The sequence below is a fragment of the Panicum hallii genome, chromosome 5, assembly GCF_002211085.1.
Source record: "Panicum hallii strain FIL2 chromosome 5, PHallii_v3.1, whole genome shotgun sequence".
NCBI classification, from domain to species: domain Eukaryota; kingdom Viridiplantae; phylum Streptophyta; class Magnoliopsida; order Poales; family Poaceae; genus Panicum; species Panicum hallii.
Window position 1 is genome coordinate 4,889,568 of NC_038046.1, and position 22,003 is coordinate 4,911,570.

The window sequence follows — 22,003 nt, forward strand, 5'->3', positions numbered from 1 at the left end:
CAAAGGGGGCGGTATAGCACGTGTCCTGTAAAATATAGGGGACCTTTGATGTGCAAGGCTATCTTCATGTGAAAGTTAAACTGTATATGAAACTTTTTAAGAAGCGACACTGTATGAATTTAAAACACAGAGCACTTGAAGTTTTGGTATCTAACACAACAAATAACCGCAAAATACCTCGCCGATCCCCAAATGGTTGAAATTTGATGGCCCCCTGAACATGAAGCAGTTGGAAAAGCGGTCGGCAAGGCAATTACCTCATCAGTCACTGACACAGCCGGAGTCGCCCCACGGACGTGTGGGCCATACCCGTCATCGACTCAACAACCTCATCCAGATTCCCTCCGCGCCGAGGTTCTGTGGACACACACGACCCCAGCAAACGAACAGAGAGGTGACGTGAGCGGCCGTGGAGCACGTCACTTCCCACCGCCGCGTCCGGGTCCCACACACGCCTACAAAAAGGCACCCCCGTACCGCACGGCTTCCACAGTTCCACCCCTCCGGCACAGCGCGCAAGGGCAGTACACCACCAGCGATCGCATCGCATCGCCCCCGCACTCGCACGCCCCTCCGCAGCATCCGCAGATCAGATCCCCGCGGCGGCCATGGCCGGGAAGTTCGAGCTCCAGGGCCGGCACGGCAAGTCCCGCGTCCGCGTCTCCCGCGTCTGGCGCCGCCCCGCCGCGGCGGGGGGCCACGTCATCGTCGAGTGGAGCGTCGCCGTCAGCGTCGTCTCCGACTGCCTCCCCTCCTACACCTCCAGCGACAACTCCGCCATCGTCGCCACCGATTCCATCAAGAACACCGTGCGTTCCCCGTCTCCGTCGCTCTTTACTTCCTTTTTCTCTCTTGCCGCCGCCGAAGCGGCTCCGTCGGCTTCTTGGCTGATGATTCGGTGCGGCTCCGTTCGGCCAGGTGTATGTCAAGGCGAAGGAGTGCACGGAAGTGGTGTCCATGGAGGAATTCGCCGTGATTCTCGGAAGGCATTTCACCTCCTTGTACCCTCAGGTAAAGATAATTGGGACTTTTCGGATTTGCTGCTGAAGGGGCCACAAGATGGGATTTTTATGGGTCTCTTCGTGCTGCCGTGTTCGGGCAGGTCTCAGAGGCTACGGTGACCATCGTGGAGCGCCCATGGGAGCGTGTGGTTGTCGACGGAAAGCCTCATTCGCACGGTGAGCAAGATTATCGGTTATCCTTTCTGTCGTGATTCGAGATTAGGAAGAGCCGTGAACATTTGGATAATGAATTTGGTGTTTCTACGATAGTGGGCTACTAGGACCTGCCCAACTTGCAGCTTTGCGTAGAAATTGAATTCCAAGCAATTGCTGTAGAACACTATCCTGACAAAACAGGCAGGCAGATATGTCCAACCTTCTTGGAGTTTTTCTTGGCTCCCCATCCTCGTGTCTCTTGTCGAAATCTTCAGGTGCCATCTGGCATCTCTGACTCTGAGTCACTGATCACTTCTGTCTGTAATACCTCCAGTTCCTTGGACCAGCCTAGTATTGGCCCCAAATGTGCGAGTGAGATGAATGGCAACAGTGGGATCACCGGTCAGTAGGCAATTTATACTGAAAATGCTATGTTTTTATTTTCCGTAACTTCCATCATCGTTCTTACATCGACAACTTTGTAGTTTTTCTGATTGTGACGCCCTGTCTAAGTTCCTCAAATATGTTGGACTCTCCAAGCAGAGGAATTAACAAACTGGCACACGTCATATGGTGCTCTAGATTCATGTAGCAGAGATCTGTACAAGGGGATAAAGCGTGATGCAGACAGTTCTGTTTCATCTACTCCAAGAATCAATTTATTTTACTATATAGCTGAATGGCAATTTTTTGTCCTAGCAAACATCTCATACTTATTTAACTTTCAAATCTCAAATTTCATATAAGGTTTGAGAGAACACTTATGCATGAATCTTAGAGTTACCTGATAGTGTTACATTATGCACCACTGTTTATAGGGTTCAAAGTTGGTGTTGAGAAGCACAGCACAGAAGTCATTGTGAAAAAATCTGGAAGCCTGCTTATAAATTCTGGAATCCAAGGGTACTCGCTGCTAAAGACAACTCAGGTATTTCCACTTTTTTTTTTTGTGATACTGGGGATCTGGGGCCATCATTCACATATAAATGCTACCCAATATCTCCCAACTCTTCTTTTCTGGTTGAGCTTGAGTGCTTGACTAGTTCTGTATAAACCAGTGTGGTAGTGCATCCTGGTCTGCATAAGTTATGAATTGTGTTTTGAACTTGTAATGTAGATCGATAACAGACAAGTTCCCACAGGTGCTACGTGCTAGTCAAGCGGAGACAAGCACCAAGCACCTAATTGGCATTAGGTGGGCCTAGGGGAGAATAATCAATTAGGCAGGATGTTGTCGCCTAGAGGAACTTGTCTTACCTGATAATTGTTTCTTCATTTTCTCCTTTTCCTTTTGGCTTTTGTTGGTTGAGTTGTGAAAAGTCCTTCAGAAGATGGAGGTTGTAAGCTATGTGATGATTTCAGGGATTTATTACATTTCTCATGGGCTGGCACTTCGATAGCTGAAGTTTCACCAGATAAAAACCTTAGATGAACTAGAGCTTTTCTCCAGTACAGCAGAAATTTATTGCAAGTGGTATATGCTAAAATTTTACTACTTTTTCACAGTCTGGTTTTGAAGGATTTGTGACGGATCGCTATAGACTTCTGCCTGATACAAGAGAAAGGATAGTAGCAACAGAAGTAACTGCTTGGTGGAGGTGACTCTCTTTCCTTCATAAATAATTGTGAATATTCAAAAACAAAAAAAGTCAGTTCTCAGACCGTCTTTAAATTTATAAATTGTTGGCTCTACATACAGTTGACAAACAATGCTCTTACCATGTCCTGGTCAAGCAATTACTGTTGTTCGGATTGTTGCTATTACCTACTTTTGGGAATCCAAGCTGATAGGATCTCATGCTACAATTCATAACTTTCTCCTTTGCAAAATAGCAAGAATGAGGCAGGGCCTATCCAGTTATCATGGTGTTCACTGTTCACCTTTTATTTTTTGTATCCAGGTATCCTTTTGAACATGTTTCGCAGCTCCCGTCAAAGCCATTCTGCTTTACTCAAAGATACCAGGATGTAAAGAAAGTTCTTTCAGAGACGTTCTTTGGCCCCCCTGATGTTGGTGTGTATAGTCCATCTGTACAAAATACGCTGTACCTCATGGCCAAAGAAGTTCTTATGAGGTATGTAACTCTCATTTGGTTATCTCCTGTTTTCAGCCCCTTAAATATATACACGATTTTCTTTTGATGAGTGGAACTGAATATTCATGCACACTTTAAAGGTTCCCAGACATATCATCAATTCAGCTTAGAATGCCAAATCTTCACTTTCTGCCTGTCAACTTGGGCAGCAAAGAAAATCCATTGGTGAAGGTAAGACAGACACCTACTAGGCATCATTGTTTGTTGTATCCTCTCTGCCTGTTGAATTACTCTCTATTCCTATTGAATTACTCTCCAGAATAGAACGTGCCATCTCAGTTGTAGTTCACATAAATTCTTCTGCTCTATTTTAATTGGTAGTGTTGGAAACCATCTAAACCCAATATGGAGCTAAACAGAGGGGGCAAACGAGATTCAGAAGAAAAATGAATGGAAACAGCAGCACTGATAATGACGCTTTTGTTCCATTAACAAAACAACAATTTCCAAATGTAATAATACTACTTTCTGTTACCCAACAGGAATTTAGCCTAATTGATTATGCTGCTGTAGTCCATGTAGCCGTTTTTAGACTCCTGCAGTCAAATTAATTCTTGTGCCACCACATTACGAGCCAACATAGTTCAGTTTATGAATGACACATATTTCAGCAAGCTGTTATGCTGGGCGTTCTTCAGTTTCATACCTTATTTGCTTAAACTGAAACATGCATCTGTTTTTGACAGTTTGCTGATGATGTGTACTTGCCGACGGATGAACCACATGGAACTATTGAAGCAACTTTGAGCCGTCCCATGTCGAAGCTGTAATCTGGTGATCATGCTACTCCTGTTTCGTTCCCCCAGCATTCCCTGGCGAAAATGTACAATAAGCTGTACAAAGGGGAAAAAAACTGCCATAACCCCTATGCAAAGGGGTAAATAAGTGAATAATCTTGTGTTGCATGTTTTCAGCTGTAGACGTCCACCTCGTGAAGTCCCACCGTTTGTAAATTTGTACATTGCTTCCTTATATGAAACCTGTTAAACATCTTCAAAAGCTTGGTCATTTTTTCTTCTTTTTTAAGGATCATTACATACTGCCTCCAGTTCAAAATGTACTTCGTTTTAGTTTTGTTCTAAATAATTTCTTTTACTTTATAAAAGTTTATAGAAAAATATATTAATATCTGCGATACTAACTTAAATGCACTAACAAAATATATTTCATCATGAATTTAATATAAATGGTGATGTTGGTGAATTTTTTTCTATAAACTTAATCAAAGGTTTGAAACATAGGAAATACATGATACCAATATAGTCAACAATGTCGACGTGGGCCGTGATTACATTGGGCTCTGGAGCATTGGGCCCCTTTTTTGTGAAGCCACTTCTTCACGGTCTCGAAGAGGATGACAAGTACTATATTACGTGGGCCGTAAGTACATTGGGCTCGGAGCATTGGGCCCTTTTCTTTGTGAAGCCACTTCTTCACGGTCTCGGAGATGGAGTGGAAGACAAGTCAGAACGAATTCAGGTCGACTAGCTCGAGATCGACTGATCGTTGTCGCTTTGGTTGTCGTGTTGGGCTCGCAATGGAAACCATCCGCCTGCGACCTGCGCAGCTGCCGCGTGATCGAGAGCACGTGCGCACAAAGATGCGGAACATGGCCGCCGGGCGCTGCTGCCGCGCGGCGTTGCGGCTTCCCCACATGCTACAGCGCTTGCTGGACTCACACTTGGCCAGCGACACGCCCAGGTGCGTGCTGAAGGCCGCCACTCGATCGCTCCCCGTCTCCTACTCAACCCAGATTCCCAGACTCCCATCCCAGAGCCGTGGACCACAGAGCCCGCGCCCACGTTCCCTGCCGGTCCACGCGATGATCGGCGGCGGCTCCTGATCAACTGCCCCAGTCATGAGTGCGGCGAGACGGCAGGGGACGCCCGGACGGGCTCGGCACTCGTCGCTGGTCGTCGCGGCATCAATGCGGCGGCGTCACTCATCACCGCCCCCCGCTTCTCCCCGTCCGCCGTCCGTTTCACCGAGCTGCCGGAGGCGGCGGCGGCCGGCCCAGGAGGAAGTCCGGTCGGTTTCCTCGACGAGACCACACGATCTGCAGCGTCGTATGGGTGAACTCGGACGTCACAGTACAGTCCACATGGCAATGGCATATGAGATAGTGAGACAATGCAAGGCGTTGTCGATGCAGATCTGGGCGCGCCGCCAGCCGGCAAGGGCGTCCATCCTGGCGCCGGGCCGGGGGCCACGGCCGTGGCAGCACATGGCGCCCACGCGAGGCGCAGCCTGGCGCCCATGAATTTCCGCTGCGGCGTATGTTGGCTCCGAGTTGGCACGCTAGCTGCTGGCGTCCGACTCGGCCTCGATCTCTCGAGGCACATGAAGGAGGGAGATGCTCCTCCGTCCAGCTCAGCCAAGCCAGCTGGAGTGCTCGAGCCTGCACCAACAAGGTTTGACCAGGCGCCCATGTCCCCTAGCTAGCTACTGCCTAGTACTTGTGCGCCATCCGTGCCTCCTCAAGTCCATGGAATCTAGACCCTGCCTGTGTGCCACTAGTGGCCAACTGAATCCATGCCCTTGGCACACGCAACCAAGAGTAAACGAACTCAAGGGAAGGTGATGCCATGGCCGCATAAATGAGGCGAGTTGTAGTGACCTGAGTACCTGACATGGGTTTCCACTTTTCTAAATTAGGAGCACAGATGCCAACTCCTATGCTAGGACTTTGGATTTCTGGATCCAAGACTTCACTATAGTTTGTTGAAGTAAAATCGCCTCTTTTTTTCAGCCTTTCTCGTCGAATTAGGTTGTTAAGTTAATTGATCAGTACATAGTAATTTGATGTAGTTGAATGCATGCCTAGACAAACACTCCTCTACTTGGGTGTTTTGTTCCTCTCCATTGTTCAATTTTTACCGCTGCCCAATCTGCATCCGCATGCATGCCTGTGGGTGTCTTCTCCGACTCCGCAGCAAGGTTTAGATTTGGGGCTGGAGATTTGGGTTCGTGTTGAGAGTTCACTGGTTGGTGGGAAAAGCGACTAGGACATCGATCACTGCCACTGGTTGGGGTGGCGCAGGTACGCGGTGACGGTCGATGAGGTATCTACCACTGGCAAGATAGAGTCTTGTTGGAGCGCGCTCCTTTGGCCGAATAATGTTGGGTCAGGATGATGGTGTTATATGGAGGAGCGAGCTGATCCGGATGGACCATCCAAATTGGCCGCCACTCGTTTTTGCAGAGAATTCAGTGATTGCTTTCTCGGCTCCTTTTCTTTAGTAGTTAGGACGTAATTTTTCAGCTCCTAGTTGGTACCTGTGCAAACTTTTTAATACCTAGCGTGGTACACGGCGAAAACTCCACATATATGGCCTTATACATGTGCCTATACTTGTTTTTTCTCCGCGAACAACATCTTCTATGTCTGAACTGTGTGCATGGATACATGTATAGCTCTCCCGGTGGTTGAACCATCCTTCTCCAACCTCATGTTTTTTAATTAAAAAAAAGAGGGTTAAGACTTTCTTAAACATCAAAATATAGAAACCTACAAAAGATTTCGCATCTCCTTTAGTTTGGCCAAGAATAAAAAGGAGGAAGTGGGGATTGAGAACACTTCAGCATCTTGCTTTTCTGTTGACGCCAATGGTGCACCTAACCTCTCTCGACAGCGTTTGTTCGGCCGTGCAAGTATTCAATTCTATCAACTGTAGTACCAAACGATTCTCTTCTCAAACTAAAAAGAAAGAAAGAAACGAGTTACAATAATCAATGATGATACGGGAAAGCTAAAAGCTTGGTGTTAGTTTTTTCTGTTGGTACTGTAGTAGCCTTTAACTCCAGCAGGTAGTCTTGTACGATACGAGATCTCGATCCATGGCCATAGCAGAGAGGTCCATCCTGATCACTGCATTGACATGCATGCAGCAGCTGATGGAGACGGCATGGAGTACTAACGGTGATCATATCATAGGCCCTAAGTACAGCACGCGCTGCGATTGAATCTGCAGCTTTTGGTGGTTTAATTTGCTTTGGGGCGAAAAGGAACGCAACTAAACTCATGGTGTCCGGAGGGCGCCGCCCGGCCGCCCTTTGGAAGGCCATGATCGACGACGACCCTGCTGAGGAGAGTTCAAACTTCGCTGGATCCATAATTGTGTCCTCTCCATCGTCGATCCTCGCTGAACCTTATTAGCACAACAATCATGGCGACACTGTTTGGTTACTGCTTGTAGCTTGTCCTTGGTATCTACTGTCCTCACCTCGCTAGCTAATATGTGTGGGAGCCTTTAGTTAGTTACATAGTCGAGGACGTGATGTTACGTTGGAGATGGAGGCTTGTCTCGCTACAGATTAGTACCATGATTCCTAATCCATCATGCATGGTTCACATCATCAGATCAGCATTCAGCAATGGATCGGAGCAGTACGCGGCAATGCTTTCGCTGTCTTGGGACTCTTGACAAACCCTTGTCCATGAACAAGTGAAGAAGGTAAGCTAGCAAGGAGATCGGATCTGCGAATGCACAATGGATGCACATGGAAATGAGTCTCTGCAGCACCGTACGAGAATCACCTCACGATATGCTTTGCTCGTTTGGTATCTAACTTTTAATCCGATCGACAGACTGTCAGAGTTAGACCGTGGGACTCTTTATGAGACACCCTGCGGATGCTGCAGATCAGCGCTGCATCTGGGCCCCCGGCAATTACAAGGTCGGATACGGTCCGTGTGAAGGAACTGATCCGCCTGTCTCACGTGTGAGCGTGCGTGCCGCTGCTCAGTCAGCTCGCACAACGCCACAACCCCATGGTCCTGAGTCCTGACCTTTGAACAGCACAATCCTCGCATCATGCTCACCACCAGTCCTACAGGATCTTTGCAGCCTGTGCTCAAGAACAGTGTCGAGACTCATGGCACAGTGTTCTTCCTGCACTTCTGCAAGCTTCTGCTGCGTTTTTCCCACGCTGTTCTGCTCTGTAGCGTCAGTCAGCGCGGCGCCGGTGAGTGGTCACTGTTGAGGGGAGCGCACAGCAGTTGCCATCAAGAGGAACGGTCCCTCCCTCTCTGTCTAATCATTCAACCATTTCCTCTGAAAAACACCTTAAAAAAATTCCTCCGAAAAAGATGGCGACCTAACTAAAAAGCAGGGTTATCGCAAGGCTTTGGTGCCGCGATTAAACAAACCACCCGTGCCTTGCGAAAGGCAGGCAGCACGCAACAGCTGAGCAGACGATAATCTAGACGCCACGCTGATGTTTCGATTCGGACAGGGCAGGGTGTACGTGTGAGCCGAGTTCTTGGTCTGAGATGCTGTGTGGTTGCTGCTGCGCCTTGCTCGGCAGCCATCACATTGCGCGGTCGGGCTGCCGCTGCAGCCGTCTATGATGGATGGCTCATGATTGGCGCGCGTGTTTAATTTGTCGCTGGACAGCTCGAGACGGGTAGCTCTGTTGCTCGAGATGGAGAAAAAAAATGCAGAACCTGTACGTCAGATTTTTTTCTCTAATGGAAAGGTTAACTGTGAAACGGTCAGAGTCACAGTTAGTGCCTATTTAGACCTCACCTGAGCTGAATCCCTCTCTATAAGACATGAGGATCTGGCTTTGCCGACAAACTAAACTAGTACTAGCTGTCTAGCTCTTTGTACGTGCATCTGATTTGACTTCCTCCAACCAAAATCTCCGGATCGTGTAACTGCTGTGTGCTGTCGGTAAAGCAGAGAAAACTCACTAGGTGGAGTAAAGTGCACATTAGTTATACTACACTGACATGACCCCAAAATACAACTTTAATTATCATAATAGAGAATACGGTTTCGTGCTCATCCCCATCCTTGGAGGGCACTAGGAAAAGAGGGCGGACCCCCAAGCGCTCGTCATTGGCACCAAGGGGCGTTGATCCATCACCTCACCAACTTGCAACCTTTACCATTATTATTAGGCTTCTTTTCTGTTGCACTAGAATAAGATTAGCCCCACTGATTCCCATTTAGCACTAAAGTACCGTACCTCATCTTGGCTCGATGGAGGTTCAACCGCTCCGGTAGTACCCAAAACAAAAGTTGCCATTTGGTTTACTGGCTTACTGCTGCCCCTTAATTTCACCAAGGGCTGAAACTGAAACCAGCCGCTCCCACTAAGGGCGTGTTCGTTTCCTGCCCTCTAAATTTTAGACCCATCACATCAAAGAGAATCTTATCATTTAAAAATATTAAATAAAGTCTAATTACAAAACTTTTTGCACAGCTGGGTGCTAATTCGCGAGACAAATTTAATGAGTCTAATTAATCCATAATTTGATACAGTGATGCTACAGTAATCATCCGCTAATCATGGACTAATATACCTCATTAGATTCGTCTCGCGAATTAGCACTGGGGTTCTGCAATTAGTTTTGTAATTAGACTTTATTTAATACTTCTAAATGACAAGATTCTCTTTGATGTGACCTCTCTAAAATTTAGACCCCAGGAAACGAACACACCCTAAGCAAATAAAAGCATCTGAAGCAACCCTTACCACAAAACAACAACAAATAAATAATAAATAATGTAGAGAACCGAAATATGCTTGGCTCAACATAGCAAGCAAGATGAAGGAGACTACCCGGCAGGCACACGGGTCACGGGGCATCGTGACGGGGACATCTCATATATATATATATATATATATATATATATATATATATATATATATATATATATATATATATATATATATATAATAAAGAGCACTAAAATTAAAATTATTTACTTTTCAAAAAATTTAAAATTATTCAGATTCTAGGTTGCATGTCCGTTGGTTATCGGATCTAGGTCGAATAAATGAATTTGTGCCGAATTCACACAGCAGCAGCAACTGTTTCCCCAAGAAAGCAAAATACAAATACTTCCCATTCCCATCAGGCTCCGAATCAGTGAGTACCTCTCTCTCTCTCTCGATTTATTAATCGCGAGAGGAGAAATGATCGCCCCGCCCATCGCTGTCAAGCAGTACTAGTGCCCTCTCATCATTAACCCCGCGGTCATGGCGGACGGGAGGCGTATATAAGCGCCTCCTCCTTCCCCATATGCGGATTTTAAATAGCCCACCAACAGCGGACACACCGGAACAAAAACGAGACGCCAGATCAAAAGCCGCACCAAATCCCCCAGCACGGCCGCGGAGGCCGCACCGCGGAGCGTCGGAGCGCAGCCGCTGCTCAGGCGCGGAGACGTCGGCGAGGCGCGACCCACGCCCCGTCGCCGGCGGCGGGAGACGGGCTCGGCCGGAGCGGCGGGAGGCCACGGCCGTGGAGCGGCGGCCCGGACGGAGCGCGGCGCCTGCGGCGCCAATGTCGGTGGAGAGAGAGAGAGAGAGAGGCCCGCCAGCGGTAAGGTCCCTGTCCCGAGCGGTGGCGGTTGGTGGGAACTGTGCGCGGTATAGTTGATGAACCTCAAGCTTTTCCTGTGAGGGATGTGGTACGCTTTTCCCGTGCGTGCGTGGTACGGTGGCTGAACTTGAGCCATGGGTTTTTTGTGGCCGAATGTTTCCGATGGTTTCCTTGTTTCGATCGTCTTATTATGCGACGGAGTTTAGTAGGTGTGGTTAGGATTATGATTGGATTGGATGGAACAGGAAATGTTTCGTTCGAATTTGAATTGCGGAGCCTGCACTGAAGGTCTGAAGCTGCTTGATTCACGCTTGTTTCGATGGTTTTTGCAGAAATCGCCGAGGGTTCGGGGCTGATTGGAGCTGCGACGCATACGGGCGAAGCCAGCGATTCTGATATTAGAGACTGAAGTTTGGCGAGTCCGTGTTTCTGCTCTTGAGCATTAGCCGTTGGGTTGAGAGGTTGGGAGCCATGGAGTCACAGATGGACCACTACGAGGTTATGGAGCAGATTGGCCGTGGCGCCTTTGGTGCGGCCATCCTCGTCAACCACAAGACAGAGAAGAAGAAGTATGATGCAAGTTGCTTCAATTCAGTTACACAGTCTGTTCCCCTCCCTGAATTTGCCTAGTTCACAGCTTCTTGCTTTGCAACTGCAGGTACGTGTTGAAGAAAATTCGCCTTGCAAGACAGACAGAGCGATGCCGCAGGTCTGCCCATCAAGAGGTCAGACAAAAGAGAAAATACCTACGCCTTTATATTTGTCTGTCGTCAATTCGCACTATTTTCGGTGAACTTATGGAGGAAATGGGAACTGCAGATGGCTCTTATCGCACGCTTGCAACATCCTTACATTGTTGAGTTCAAGGAGGCATGGGTTGAGAAGGTTTGTTCTTTAGGAACATGCACCCATGTTTACTTTTCGTTTGGTTTCATTTTATTTCAGCTCAACGCATGAGTTTTTGACAGGGATGCTATGTCTGCATAGTGACGGGATACTGTGAAGGTGGTGATATGTGAGTGTTGTGTGCTGGTTTAAGGCAGCTTTTCTACTGGCAATCTTCTCTTTTATCTCATTATGTTCATCTTTGACAGGGCTGAATTGATGAAGAAAGCAAATGGGACATACTTCCCAGAGGAGGTTGCTATTATTTTTGGTCACCCTTTTGTAGTGCATTGAGATTTTTTTTCTTTTGTAAATTTGTGCTAACTGTTGTGAATATCCTACAGAAACTGCTGAAATGGTTTGCTCAATTGGCATTAGCTGTTGACTACCTGCATTCAAACTTTGTTTTACATCGAGATCTCAAGGTAAGCGACAGAGAATAGTGATGCTATCAGTTTATCCAGAAGGTTTTAATGTTGTATAACCTCTCTTTTTTTGGCAGTGCTCAAACATATTTCTCACCAAAGAACAGGATATTCGCCTTGGTTAGCTTCATATTCTAATCCAAATAACACGACGTTTCTTCGCCATATTATGTGGTTTAATATCTCTGTTTTGTTTGCAGGAGATTTTGGCCTGGCCAAGACTTTAAAGGCAGATGATTTAGCCTCTTCGGTAATCTTTTTTCTCTTATTTTTTTAATTTTTACAAAATATTTCCTTCATCTTCTGTTTGTTTCTGTTCAGAGATCCCGCATGAAAATTGGAACCACATATTTGATCTTTGTATGTTCGATATTTATTGTGTTAGTTGTCTTGTCTGTTATCAGAATCTTATGTTATAGAATGATGCTTCTTAGGTTGTGGGAACACCAAATTACATGTGCCCAGAGTTGCTTGCAGACATTCCTTATGGCTTCAAGTCAGACATATGGTCTCTTGGTAATGTTTTCATACTTATGTAGAGATGTTTAAATGAATTGATGTTAGCCGTCTTTTTTAACTGATATATGTCTATCCAGGATGTTGCATGTATGAGATGGCTGCTCATCGGCCTGCTTTCAAGGCTTTTGTGAGTTCTTATTTGGCGTATACTCCTTGCATCACTATCCACTACCATATTTAACACTAGTTTGTATTCAAAGATGGTTTAGTTTTAGTCCATTTGTCTGCCACCTTCATTGTCAACTTGGGTTCAGGTCCTATTTCCAACAATGCCCCGTGGTTTGCCCCACCATATGTGGAGAGCAAGTGCTAAATTAACTTTGAAACACATCCATCTGTGACATATAAGGATGTGTTTGGTTTAGGGACACAGGGAATGGGATGGTCATATCCCTATTTTTGAGGATGAAATCATCCCACCTGGTGTTTGGCTAGGGGGGCAGATCCATCCTATAATTTTTGTTTGGTTGAAGGGATGAGTTTATTGGGATGAGACACCTGACACATGAGATCCACGTTTTGGGCCAAATCAGCCACATTTTTTAATTAGGCCCAGTTCGGCCTGCATCTCTCCCTCCCTCTCAGTCTCACTGACATGTGGATCGTCAAACATCATCTCCTTCCTCCTGATGCCTCACTCTCCTTCTCTTACCCTGCTGCTCCGCTTGCCTAGTTGCCTTCCCTCCTGCAGGCTGCGGCACTGGCTGCTCCAGCCGCTACTCCTGGGCTGCCACGCCGCCCTCGCTGCTCGCTCGCGCAGCCATACTGCTCTCCCGTGCTGATAGCAGTAGCTCCGGTTCCCACACTTGCAGGTGCAAGATTTGAAATTCCGGTGAGTTTAACCATGAATCGATGCTCCAAATGGGTGAAATGGATTCGGTTGGTGGTTAGCAATATGTCAAAGGAAGGAATTGAGGGAAGAATCACTACAGATGCCGAATTCGTCCGGCGAACGCCCATCAGCCTGTGCGTCCGCTCCGTCCGCAGCTGTGCCGTTTGCGACAACCGGCGGCAGCCGGCGGCAAGCCCCACGCGCTCCTTCCGTTTGCGACAACCGGCGGCAAGCTCCACGCACTGCTGTGCCGTGCTCGTGCCAACGCGAGCTCGCTCTCCTCTTCTTTCCCTAGTGCTCGCCATCGCAACCGCTGCACCCGATGCCTGCTCGGCGGCGCCATGTCCCAAGTGGGACGAGCTGTCCGCTCGTTTTGGGCGGACAGGCTCGTCCCGCATCTTGCCGGAATACTCCCATGCGGAGTCGTCCCATCCCATCTGGACTCCCAACCAAACACCAGGAAAAACGGGATCGACCCGTCCCGTCCCAGTTCGTCCCACGAACCAAACACATCCTGAATCAACCAACTAGGAAAACCATGTGTCACTACAGATTGATTAAAGATAAGATGTGCTGATTGATGCAGAAAGCCCCTAAGCTGCCTACTGGAAGGACAAGACTAAACCAGAGCCTTTGATATAAATTGAGCTATTAGCTGTGCCGTTGCTATCGAAAATGAAAGATAACTAGAACATCAGATACACTTTTTCAGTGGCTGTTCTAAATTGTCACGATATGTGAACTATTTTGGTTTACAGAATTCAGACTCTAGCCATAGTAAGGAAGAGTCACTGGGCATCTTCCATGGAGAGGTTGTGACATTAGCATCTACATCGAACAATCAATTTCACTTGTATCACTTTCATTTAATTAATCACAAAAAAAGACCAGACAACAGAGAAATATTGACCTATTCGTTCTTTAGTGTGGCTGACTCTTGGTAGATGTTTGTCATTATCATGAAAATAATGACTTTCAGAGACCTTCCTCTCCCTCCCTACTTTCCTCCCCTCTTTATGTATATGAGAGTTCACATTTCATGAGCATGCTATTCCAAGCAGTATACAAGAGAAGGATAGGTTTATTATTCAGGTTCACTAACATATTGGGTCAAAGTTCTTCATGATCCATCCAGGAAATTCATTTCTGGGGGTCTGTGAATGATGTAGATATTATGTCTCACGGCCTTTCAAATGGTATTGGAATGTCTTGCATTCAAGCCGATACATATAGGAGGATAGAAGTTTTGAATGATGTAAGCATCAGTTCTTTGCAACTGAACATTATCGAATTGCTGCCATGCCTCAACTTCATATCCCTCAGCCTTTTACTATGTGATGGTGTTATTAAATTCAAAACTGTTCAGGTGAGCTTAAAACTCCTCTATATTTCTTTCAGGATATGGCTGGACTGATAAGTAAGATAAATCGCTCCTCCATTGGTCCTTTGCCTACTTGCTATTCTTCATCTATGTAAGTACACCTGAACAACTATTCTTCAAATTACATTTGGTAAAAAATAATTCATATATATATATATATATATAATTTTCCGTCCAGATTTGTTGTTTGAAAATGATTTCAAGTCCGCACATATATTTTTCTAATGTTTTGCAAATATTATGATGAATTTACCTGTGTATAGCAAGCTAAATGTGTCATCTTGCTGTTGAATGCAGGAAAGCACTTATCAAAAGCATGTTGAGGAAGAGTCCTGAACATCGGCCTACTGTAAGCAACTATATACATAGAGATACCTCTCCTGCAACCACGATGCTTGTTTGCTATCTTCATAAGAATCTGAGAGTATTTTTCACACTTTGTTAACAGGCATCCGAGATTCTAAAAAGTCCATACCTGCAACCTTATGTTAATCAATATCGTCCATTTGCTGATATATTACATCCCGGTCGATCACCAGAGAAACCTATCACCAGTTCACGGAGCGGCCAGAGAAGTATGTCTGGGAGTCAGTGCAGTAGCATTTCTGGCAGTGATATGGACAGTATACAATCAAGTGAAAGAAATACATCAGGACCTGCTTCAAGTTCTAACAACACCATTGATACTGAAGGTGCTGAAAGTACTGATCTTCAGAGCCATAAAGATACTGCTGGTCCTGAAATGGAGAGACAAGACTCATCTAAATCCATACATAATAATCAGCTTCTTAGACACGAGAATAAGCAACCAAAAATCATTAAGAAGGTACTAACAACTCTAAGAGAGGAGAGCAAGTTCAGGGAAAGCAGTTCACCAGTGAGAGCTAGCCGTGTAAAGCTAAATTCACCCAGCAACAGGGAGCGCTCATCTGACTCCTCAAAGCACAGTGATATTTCCTCCAGTTCAAGGTCTAGCGAAGTGATGTCACATGAATCGGCAAGGGTAAGCTTTGAAGAACCTGTTGTCAAACGAGGACAAGCATCTCCCCCCTTGAAACATTTGGTAAGGATCAATGTTTTTTCTTGTGCTAAACTCAGTTTCCCGTGTTGCTAACTTTTCTTCTGGTTCTATCTTGTAGTCACCAATTGTTGAGCACTCACCGACAGTTAAAAATAAATTAGATGAGCGGCTACATCCAGACCCTGCCAAGCAGTTTGGGGAAGATGTTGATGCTGCTGCTGCAGGGAAGCCTAAGAACAAAACACCACCGAGTTTTATTAGATGCACAAGTATTCCTGCTCGGAGGCAAGGAGTAGCGAGTCCAAGCCGTCAACACACTGGAATAAAACGAGCTCACAATAAGGTCGTCATGGCAGAGCATGCAAAAAGTCCTTGCCGACCTCCCCATATTCCAAACAGTGCTCTTGTGGAACTTCCAGGTTTTCCAATGATTCCTCCAAGTCAGCTGGATGATATTCAGAGAAAACCAGGCAATTCACGGGCGAAATCTGCTCCGCCTAGGGCTGTAGCAACCCAAGAAGAAAGTACAGCTTGCTCCAGTTCGACAGTAGGTTATCCTGAGAACACCAACCGATCTGAACCATCTGAATCTGGCTCGCCAACCTACTTGGTACCATCCTGCAAATGTTCGATCCCTGACACTACTATACAAGCGCGTTCAGAGGTCAAAACAACCAATTTTCAGAAGAAAATGGCTAGTAATGGTGATATTAGTCCAATCTCAGCCATGGAGCCATCTTCTGATGAACAAGAGTTTTTCTGCAAGGATGACATGCCCTCTAGCAAGGTGGGCCAGGATAGTGGCACAGTTACTGTACAAAGTGATGAAGACAAATTCACAGTGCAGGAACTGCTTTCATCAGTACCAGAAGTTGCTTCATTTGTTCCAACGACAACAACAACAGGCATTACTCCAGATAGAGTATCTTTTCCTCTCCAGTCTTCAGAGAAATCACCAGCGCCCCATTTAAATCCTCCAGATGAGGACGTTATACATGTCATAAGCCATAGCAGTTCCCATGTCAATGGTGAGCAGGCATTAAGGGAAACGGGAGCGCAGAGCACTGACGTTGGAAAACTTCTTAACGTGGTAAGAGAAGAGAGAGATGTAAGAAGCATCCAGCCAAACCTGACACCTTCAGGACCTGTTGATTCTGCTACACTGAAGCCGAGCATTGTAGAAGCTAATACTACCATTCAGAAACCGGCCAGTGTGGATGTGATAAAATTGTCCACCATACCGGAAGGAAATTTTAGTACACCAATGACCAACAATGGGTTTAAGGAGGAAGCAGCTCCAGCTAAGGAAACACTAGATGTTACATCCTTCAGGCAGCGAGCTGAGGCTCTTGAAGGCCTCTTAGAGCTTTCTGCGGAGCTTCTAGAACACAGCAGGCTGGAGGAGCTTGCGATTGTTCTGAAGCCATTTGGGAAGGCCAAGGTGTCCCCTCGAGAAACGGCAATATGGTTGGCTAAAAGTTTCAAAGGCATGATGAATGATGAAGCAAGCCGCAGTTCAGCGTGAATACACATAGACTTTGCCTTCTTTTTTTTCTTTCTCGGTTGCTTTCTCTGTGTGCTCTGAATCAGCAATGGCTGTCTTGTTCATATCCCTCTTCTTGACATTGTGTGAGTCCCTCGTTTCTGTCTCGATAGTTCGTTATTCTTTACAGCACATGTTGTAAATAGCCAAACTTGTGAACAGAAAAATAAGATATGCCAGAGATAATGTTAAAATTTACACGATCAAGTTAATTGAAAGACTACTTTGATGAAGTATCTCTTTTCCTAAGTTCTGTTCCGAGATTACCTAAATTCTACTGATAAAACTACAGAATGTGTTTACAATTGTTGCCGGTGTGTCAACTACTCTTAAAACATCCTGTATATAAGTATTTTGGTTACACAGTTTACATATTTGATAAGCTAGTTTTTGCATCAGACATGCACATCTGTTTTTATCCATGTAGCCTTGTAGGGCTTCATGTTGTATGATGTAGCCGTAATGTTTCATCTCCTACTGCTGAACTACTGTCATTCTACATGCATACAAGTATTTTTCCTGTTACAGTATAGCCGTATAAGGGATGCTCTTCCGTTGGGACTGACTTCTTTCTGTTGCCACTTCCTCTTTGCCACATCTCTATCTAGTATTATTTTCTTGAAGGAAAGCTGTAGCATTATTACCCGGTTAGAGCAACTCCAATATACTCTCCAAATGAAAAGGAATCGGTAAGAAAGAAAACGGCACTAAAATCGCTTTCCAACGGACTCGCCATCTTCATCTGCTCGCTTTCCAGCTCGGCATCCTCGCGGCCGCGCTCGCCATCTATGCCGAGACTTCGCGCTCGCCATCCCCCTCCTCTGCTCCGTCGCGGCCACGCCGCTCATCTTCTTCCTCACGCTCCTAAGCACTCGCGGCCGCGCCGCTCCTCTTCTCCCTAGCGCTACCAGCCGGACCGTGCCGCTCCTCTCCTCCCTCCCGCCGCCGCCTGGCAAGGGGGCCGCCACCGGACGAGGCCGCGACAGGCGGGGCGCGAAGCCAGACGGGGGGCCGCCGCCGCTGCCGTGTCTCTGACGACGCCGGACCGGGGCAGCCGCTTGGTCGTCTCCTCCAACTCGAGTGATGCGGCGGTGGAGCGGAGTTGGAAACGGCGCCAGGCGGTGATGTGGGCGGCGGGAGGAGCACGGCGGCGACGTGGAGCGGCGTGGTCTGGGCGGCGTCGGACGGAACGACGAGAAAAGGGGTGGTTTGAATCTGGATAGCTAAGAGATCCGAAGAGTTTGTTGGTTTATCCTTTTATTATGAAACTCTCTATTTTATTATATTTTATTTATATTTTTTACAGGTCTTCTAAAAGTCTAAATTTAGCTTAGATTATACTTAGACTCTTGAAGTTGCTCTTACAGTTGCATCCCTATATGTTATGAACAGCTTTGGTATTTGATTCGGCCGGTTTTCCGCTTGTTTTTTCTTGCGCGCCTCTTGGCTTTTCTCTGCTGCTTTGCTGGCTGCCTAGCAACGCCAAATCTTGAGTAACATCGTCACTTCTAATTGGTTATAATTTAATGAATGTTTTATTATTTATAAAGTCAATCTATAGGAGTGTTATAGGAGTATTAAGAGTATTAAATTTGCTGACATAACAGAGTTATTACGAAGAGAGATGAGAGGAAGTTTTATGGGATGTAAGAGAAGTGTTATCATCGTGACCTCCTCCGGCTCGATTATCAGTTCACAGTTGCATTAAGTGTAAGATGACACTTCCACGGAGACCCACGGAGACTGTTATAAGTGGATGGCTATGGATTCCACGGAAGATCCGAAGAGCCTCTTGAATGCATCGTCGATGTCTTTTCTAGATGTTATATACTCCATCAGCAATGAACATGGCATCCTTCTGTATCTGTCGTTTCGTGGTGTCACCTCGTCCCCCTCCAGCCATGAACCATCATCCACAGGAGGAGGGGAGTAGTCTATGGACTATAGCTACAGCGAGCTCACCTACGTGTCCACCGCCGGCCCTCCCCCGTACCCTCCTCCTCCGCCGCCGCCGCCACCGCCACCGCCACCACCTCCTCCCCCGCGCCGGCGCCTGAGCCCAGCGACGGCCCTGAGGGGGGGTGCGCGGGGCAGACGCCCCGGGCCCCCGGAACGATGGGGCCCCACCCGGAATTGATGCAGTGGCCCCCGGAACTGCAGCTCTTCCTTTCCTGCGTTGCTTTTGATTTCTTGGGAACACCAACCGCCAGAGTAAAATACAGGAGCAAAACGATCAGGGAAACAGAACGAAAGCCGGAACGACTCAGGAAAACTCGCGCCGCGCCGCCGCCTGTCGCGTTTGCTTGCCAAAATCTGCACGGCACATCGCTTCGCTTTCCTCTGTGGCTGTCTCCGCCTCCGCTCATCGCGGCCGCCGCCGCCCGCCGCTTGCTGTCAGTCTGTCACCCACGCCGGCTACGCGCGGCGCAAGTGCGACTGCGACACTGCATCAACAGTGCAGTAGCAGATCGCTGAGACGCTGAGTCGCTGTAGGGCAACCATCCGCGGTATAATTTTTTCTCTATGCTTTAGATGATTATTGATTACTAATTAGACTATTGTTTATATATTTAAATGAATTGTTTGGGAATTTTACAGCAAGCCATTTGTAATTCATCGGTTTAATATTATCTCGTTATCGCTTTGCTCATTGGTGAACATTGGCTCATCAGTGCCACGTAATCGGTAATAATTTTTTAAGTTTATTCAATATTGTTGTAACTAAGCGATAGCTTCAATTCATAATTTTGTTTTTTAATTTCAGCATATAGCCATGTCATCTAGAAGGTATCCATCCGGTTCTGAGAAAAGGAAGAGGAAGAAACGAGCAGATGAGTTCATAGAAACACAGAGAGGAGCCATGGACAAATTTTTTTCTAGTAATTCAAGAACTTCAAGGAATCAAAATGAGATGGCTATAGTTGCTATGGAGGAGCAACCTGATAATGACCCAGAAGATCAGGGCTTTACACCAGAAGAAAATATTGACACCAATAGGAATGATAACAATGTGAGTGATCATCAGCCTATGGTTAATTCACCTCCTACGGAAAATGCTAGTGTTGATGAACAACCTGTTTTTACTGAGAATATTTATGATCCAAGAAATTGGGATAATCTTGATAACAAGTCAAGGGACATATTAGTAGAGAAGGGACCCATCAGAGATGAAAATATTGAATTTCCTTTGGATACCAATGGCAGACATTTTTCATATACTCATTACTCTAGAAAGATGAGCAATGGAGAAGTTTATGATAGAAAGTGGTTGGTATATTCAAAACATGTTGATAGAGTGTTTTGTTTTTCATGCAAACTTTTCAATACAGAAAATTGCAAGAGTTCATTGGGTCATGAAGGGTTCAAAGATTGGAAGCATATTAATGAGAGGTTGAAAGAACATGAGGCTAGTATACAACATATTACAAGCATGAATTCTTGGAATGAACTGAGGGTGAGGCTCGGTAAGCATGAAACAATTGACAAAAACATTCAGCAGCAAATCACCAAGGAGAAAGAGCGTATCAGGCAAGTTTTACAAAGAATAATTGCTGTTGTGAAATTTCTTGGTAAGCGGAATTTAGCTTTTAGAGGACCAAGTGAGCAACTTTACAATGATCAAAATGGTAATTTCTTAGCTTGTGTTGAGATGATTGCTGAATTTGATTTGGTTATGCAAGATCACCTCAGTCATATTCAAAACAATGAGATTCATTATCACTATCTTAGTTATAAAATTCAGAATGAGTTGATTTCTCTTTTAGCTTCTGACATCACTAAATCTATCATAAACACTGTTAAAGAGACCAAATATTAGCAACATGTATTATATATTATTAAAATAAGAGCCTCTATATTAAATCTTGCCCCGGGCCCCTAATTTGTCAGGACCGTCGCTGCCTGAGCCTGAGCCTGTTCCGCATCCCGGTCAGAGCCTTCATCGGCGTGTGCTTCTTCATCGGCGCCCTCGCACTCCTCATCTGGCTCATCTACCGGCCCCGGACGATCCAGGTCGCCGTCGCCACCGCGACGCTCTCCCGCTTCGACCTCAACACCACCGCGTCGACCACCCCGGTGCTGTCCTACAACCTCACGGCGGTGCTGTCCTTCTCGAACCCCAACCGGCGCGTGTCCATCTACTACGACAAGCTCCAGGCGGCAGGGCTGTACCAGGGCGAGCGCTTCGGCCGCGCCGCGCTACCGGTGTCGTTCCAAGGCACGAGGCGCACGGACGCGGCGCCGGCGCTGCTCGTGGGCAGCTCGCTCGTCGACCTGAACGCCGAGGACAGCAGGGCGGGGGTGTTCCCCGTGGAACTGTGGGTGGACGGGGTGGTGCGGTACAAGTTCGGCGAGCTAACGACCACCACGACCAGCACGCTGACGGTCAAGTGCCACCTGGCGCTGAAGCTGATGGTGGCGTCGGGTTGGGTCGATTGCACTGTCATCGACTTTTGATGGATTGGAAGTTCAAGTAAAGGAAGAGAAAGGGGAAAGTCTCCAATCGGCCCATGGGGTCGGTCCAAGGGACCCAACTTTTTTCTTAAGATTTAGATTGTTGGCCGGATAAGGATGTGCATGCATGTGTGCGCTGTAGGCTTGGTGGGCTGGACCAGCGATCGTTATGGCTGCTTTAGCCGGAGTCGCCCAAACAAAAAAAAAAGGCTGATGAATCGGAAGGAGATGCTGAACGAGGAAGAAGAAGAGCAGTGTGAACAAACAGAATTTTCCCGGGTCCGTTTTCGCCATCAAGTGATCAACTGCCTCTGGTCTCCGCACGCTCTGCTGCATACTGCCTATATGCGGGTACG

The 22,003-nt window shown here is 46.7% G+C and overlaps 3 protein-coding genes across 5 annotated transcripts; all 3 read left to right on the forward strand.

Annotated features, from left to right (window-relative positions):
• The first annotated feature begins 453 nt into the window (after nt 1-453).
• On the forward strand, nt 454-4,261 carry LOC112895402 (uricase-2). The gene is made up of 8 exons (XM_025963350.1): nt 454-809; nt 919-1,011; nt 1,103-1,178; nt 1,976-2,085; nt 2,664-2,755; nt 3,059-3,232; nt 3,334-3,424; nt 3,940-4,261. The coding sequence occupies exons 1-8, from the start codon at nt 609-611 to the stop codon at nt 4,021-4,023; spliced, it is 921 nt and encodes a 306-aa protein (XP_025819135.1). The 5' UTR covers nt 454-608; the 3' UTR covers nt 4,024-4,261.
• Nucleotides 4,262-10,213: 5,952 nt separating this feature from the next.
• On the forward strand, nt 10,214-17,428 carry LOC112892032 (serine/threonine-protein kinase Nek5-like). 3 transcript variants are annotated; one of them, XM_025959079.1, is made up of 15 exons: nt 10,214-10,589; nt 10,922-11,158; nt 11,248-11,314; nt 11,409-11,474; nt 11,558-11,604; nt 11,684-11,729; nt 11,819-11,899; nt 11,977-12,019; nt 12,100-12,149; nt 12,334-12,415; nt 12,496-12,545; nt 14,649-14,722; nt 14,929-14,980; nt 15,080-15,694; nt 15,771-17,428. In XM_025959079.1, the coding sequence occupies exons 2-15, from the start codon at nt 11,061-11,063 to the stop codon at nt 17,175-17,177; spliced, it is 2,778 nt and encodes a 925-aa protein (XP_025814864.1). In that variant the 5' UTR covers nt 10,214-10,589; nt 10,922-11,060; the 3' UTR covers nt 17,178-17,428. The 3 variants fall into 3 exon arrangements, with proteins under 3 accessions (XP_025814864.1, XP_025814865.1, XP_025814866.1); XM_025959080.1 differs by lacking the exon at nt 10,214-10,589 and adding an exon at nt 10,781-10,798; XM_025959081.1 differs by lacking the exons at nt 10,214-10,589; nt 10,922-11,158; nt 11,248-11,314; ... (6 more) ...; nt 12,334-12,415; nt 12,496-12,545 and adding an exon at nt 13,277-14,505.
• Nucleotides 17,429-19,310: 1,882 nt separating this feature from the next.
• LOC112891556 (NDR1/HIN1-like protein 10) lies at nt 19,311-21,650 on the forward strand. The gene is made up of 3 exons (XM_025958448.1): nt 19,311-19,406; nt 19,960-20,205; nt 21,084-21,650. The coding sequence occupies exons 1-3, from the start codon at nt 19,311-19,313 to the stop codon at nt 21,648-21,650; spliced, it is 909 nt and encodes a 302-aa protein (XP_025814233.1).
• The last annotated feature ends 353 nt before the right edge of the window (nt 21,651-22,003 follow it).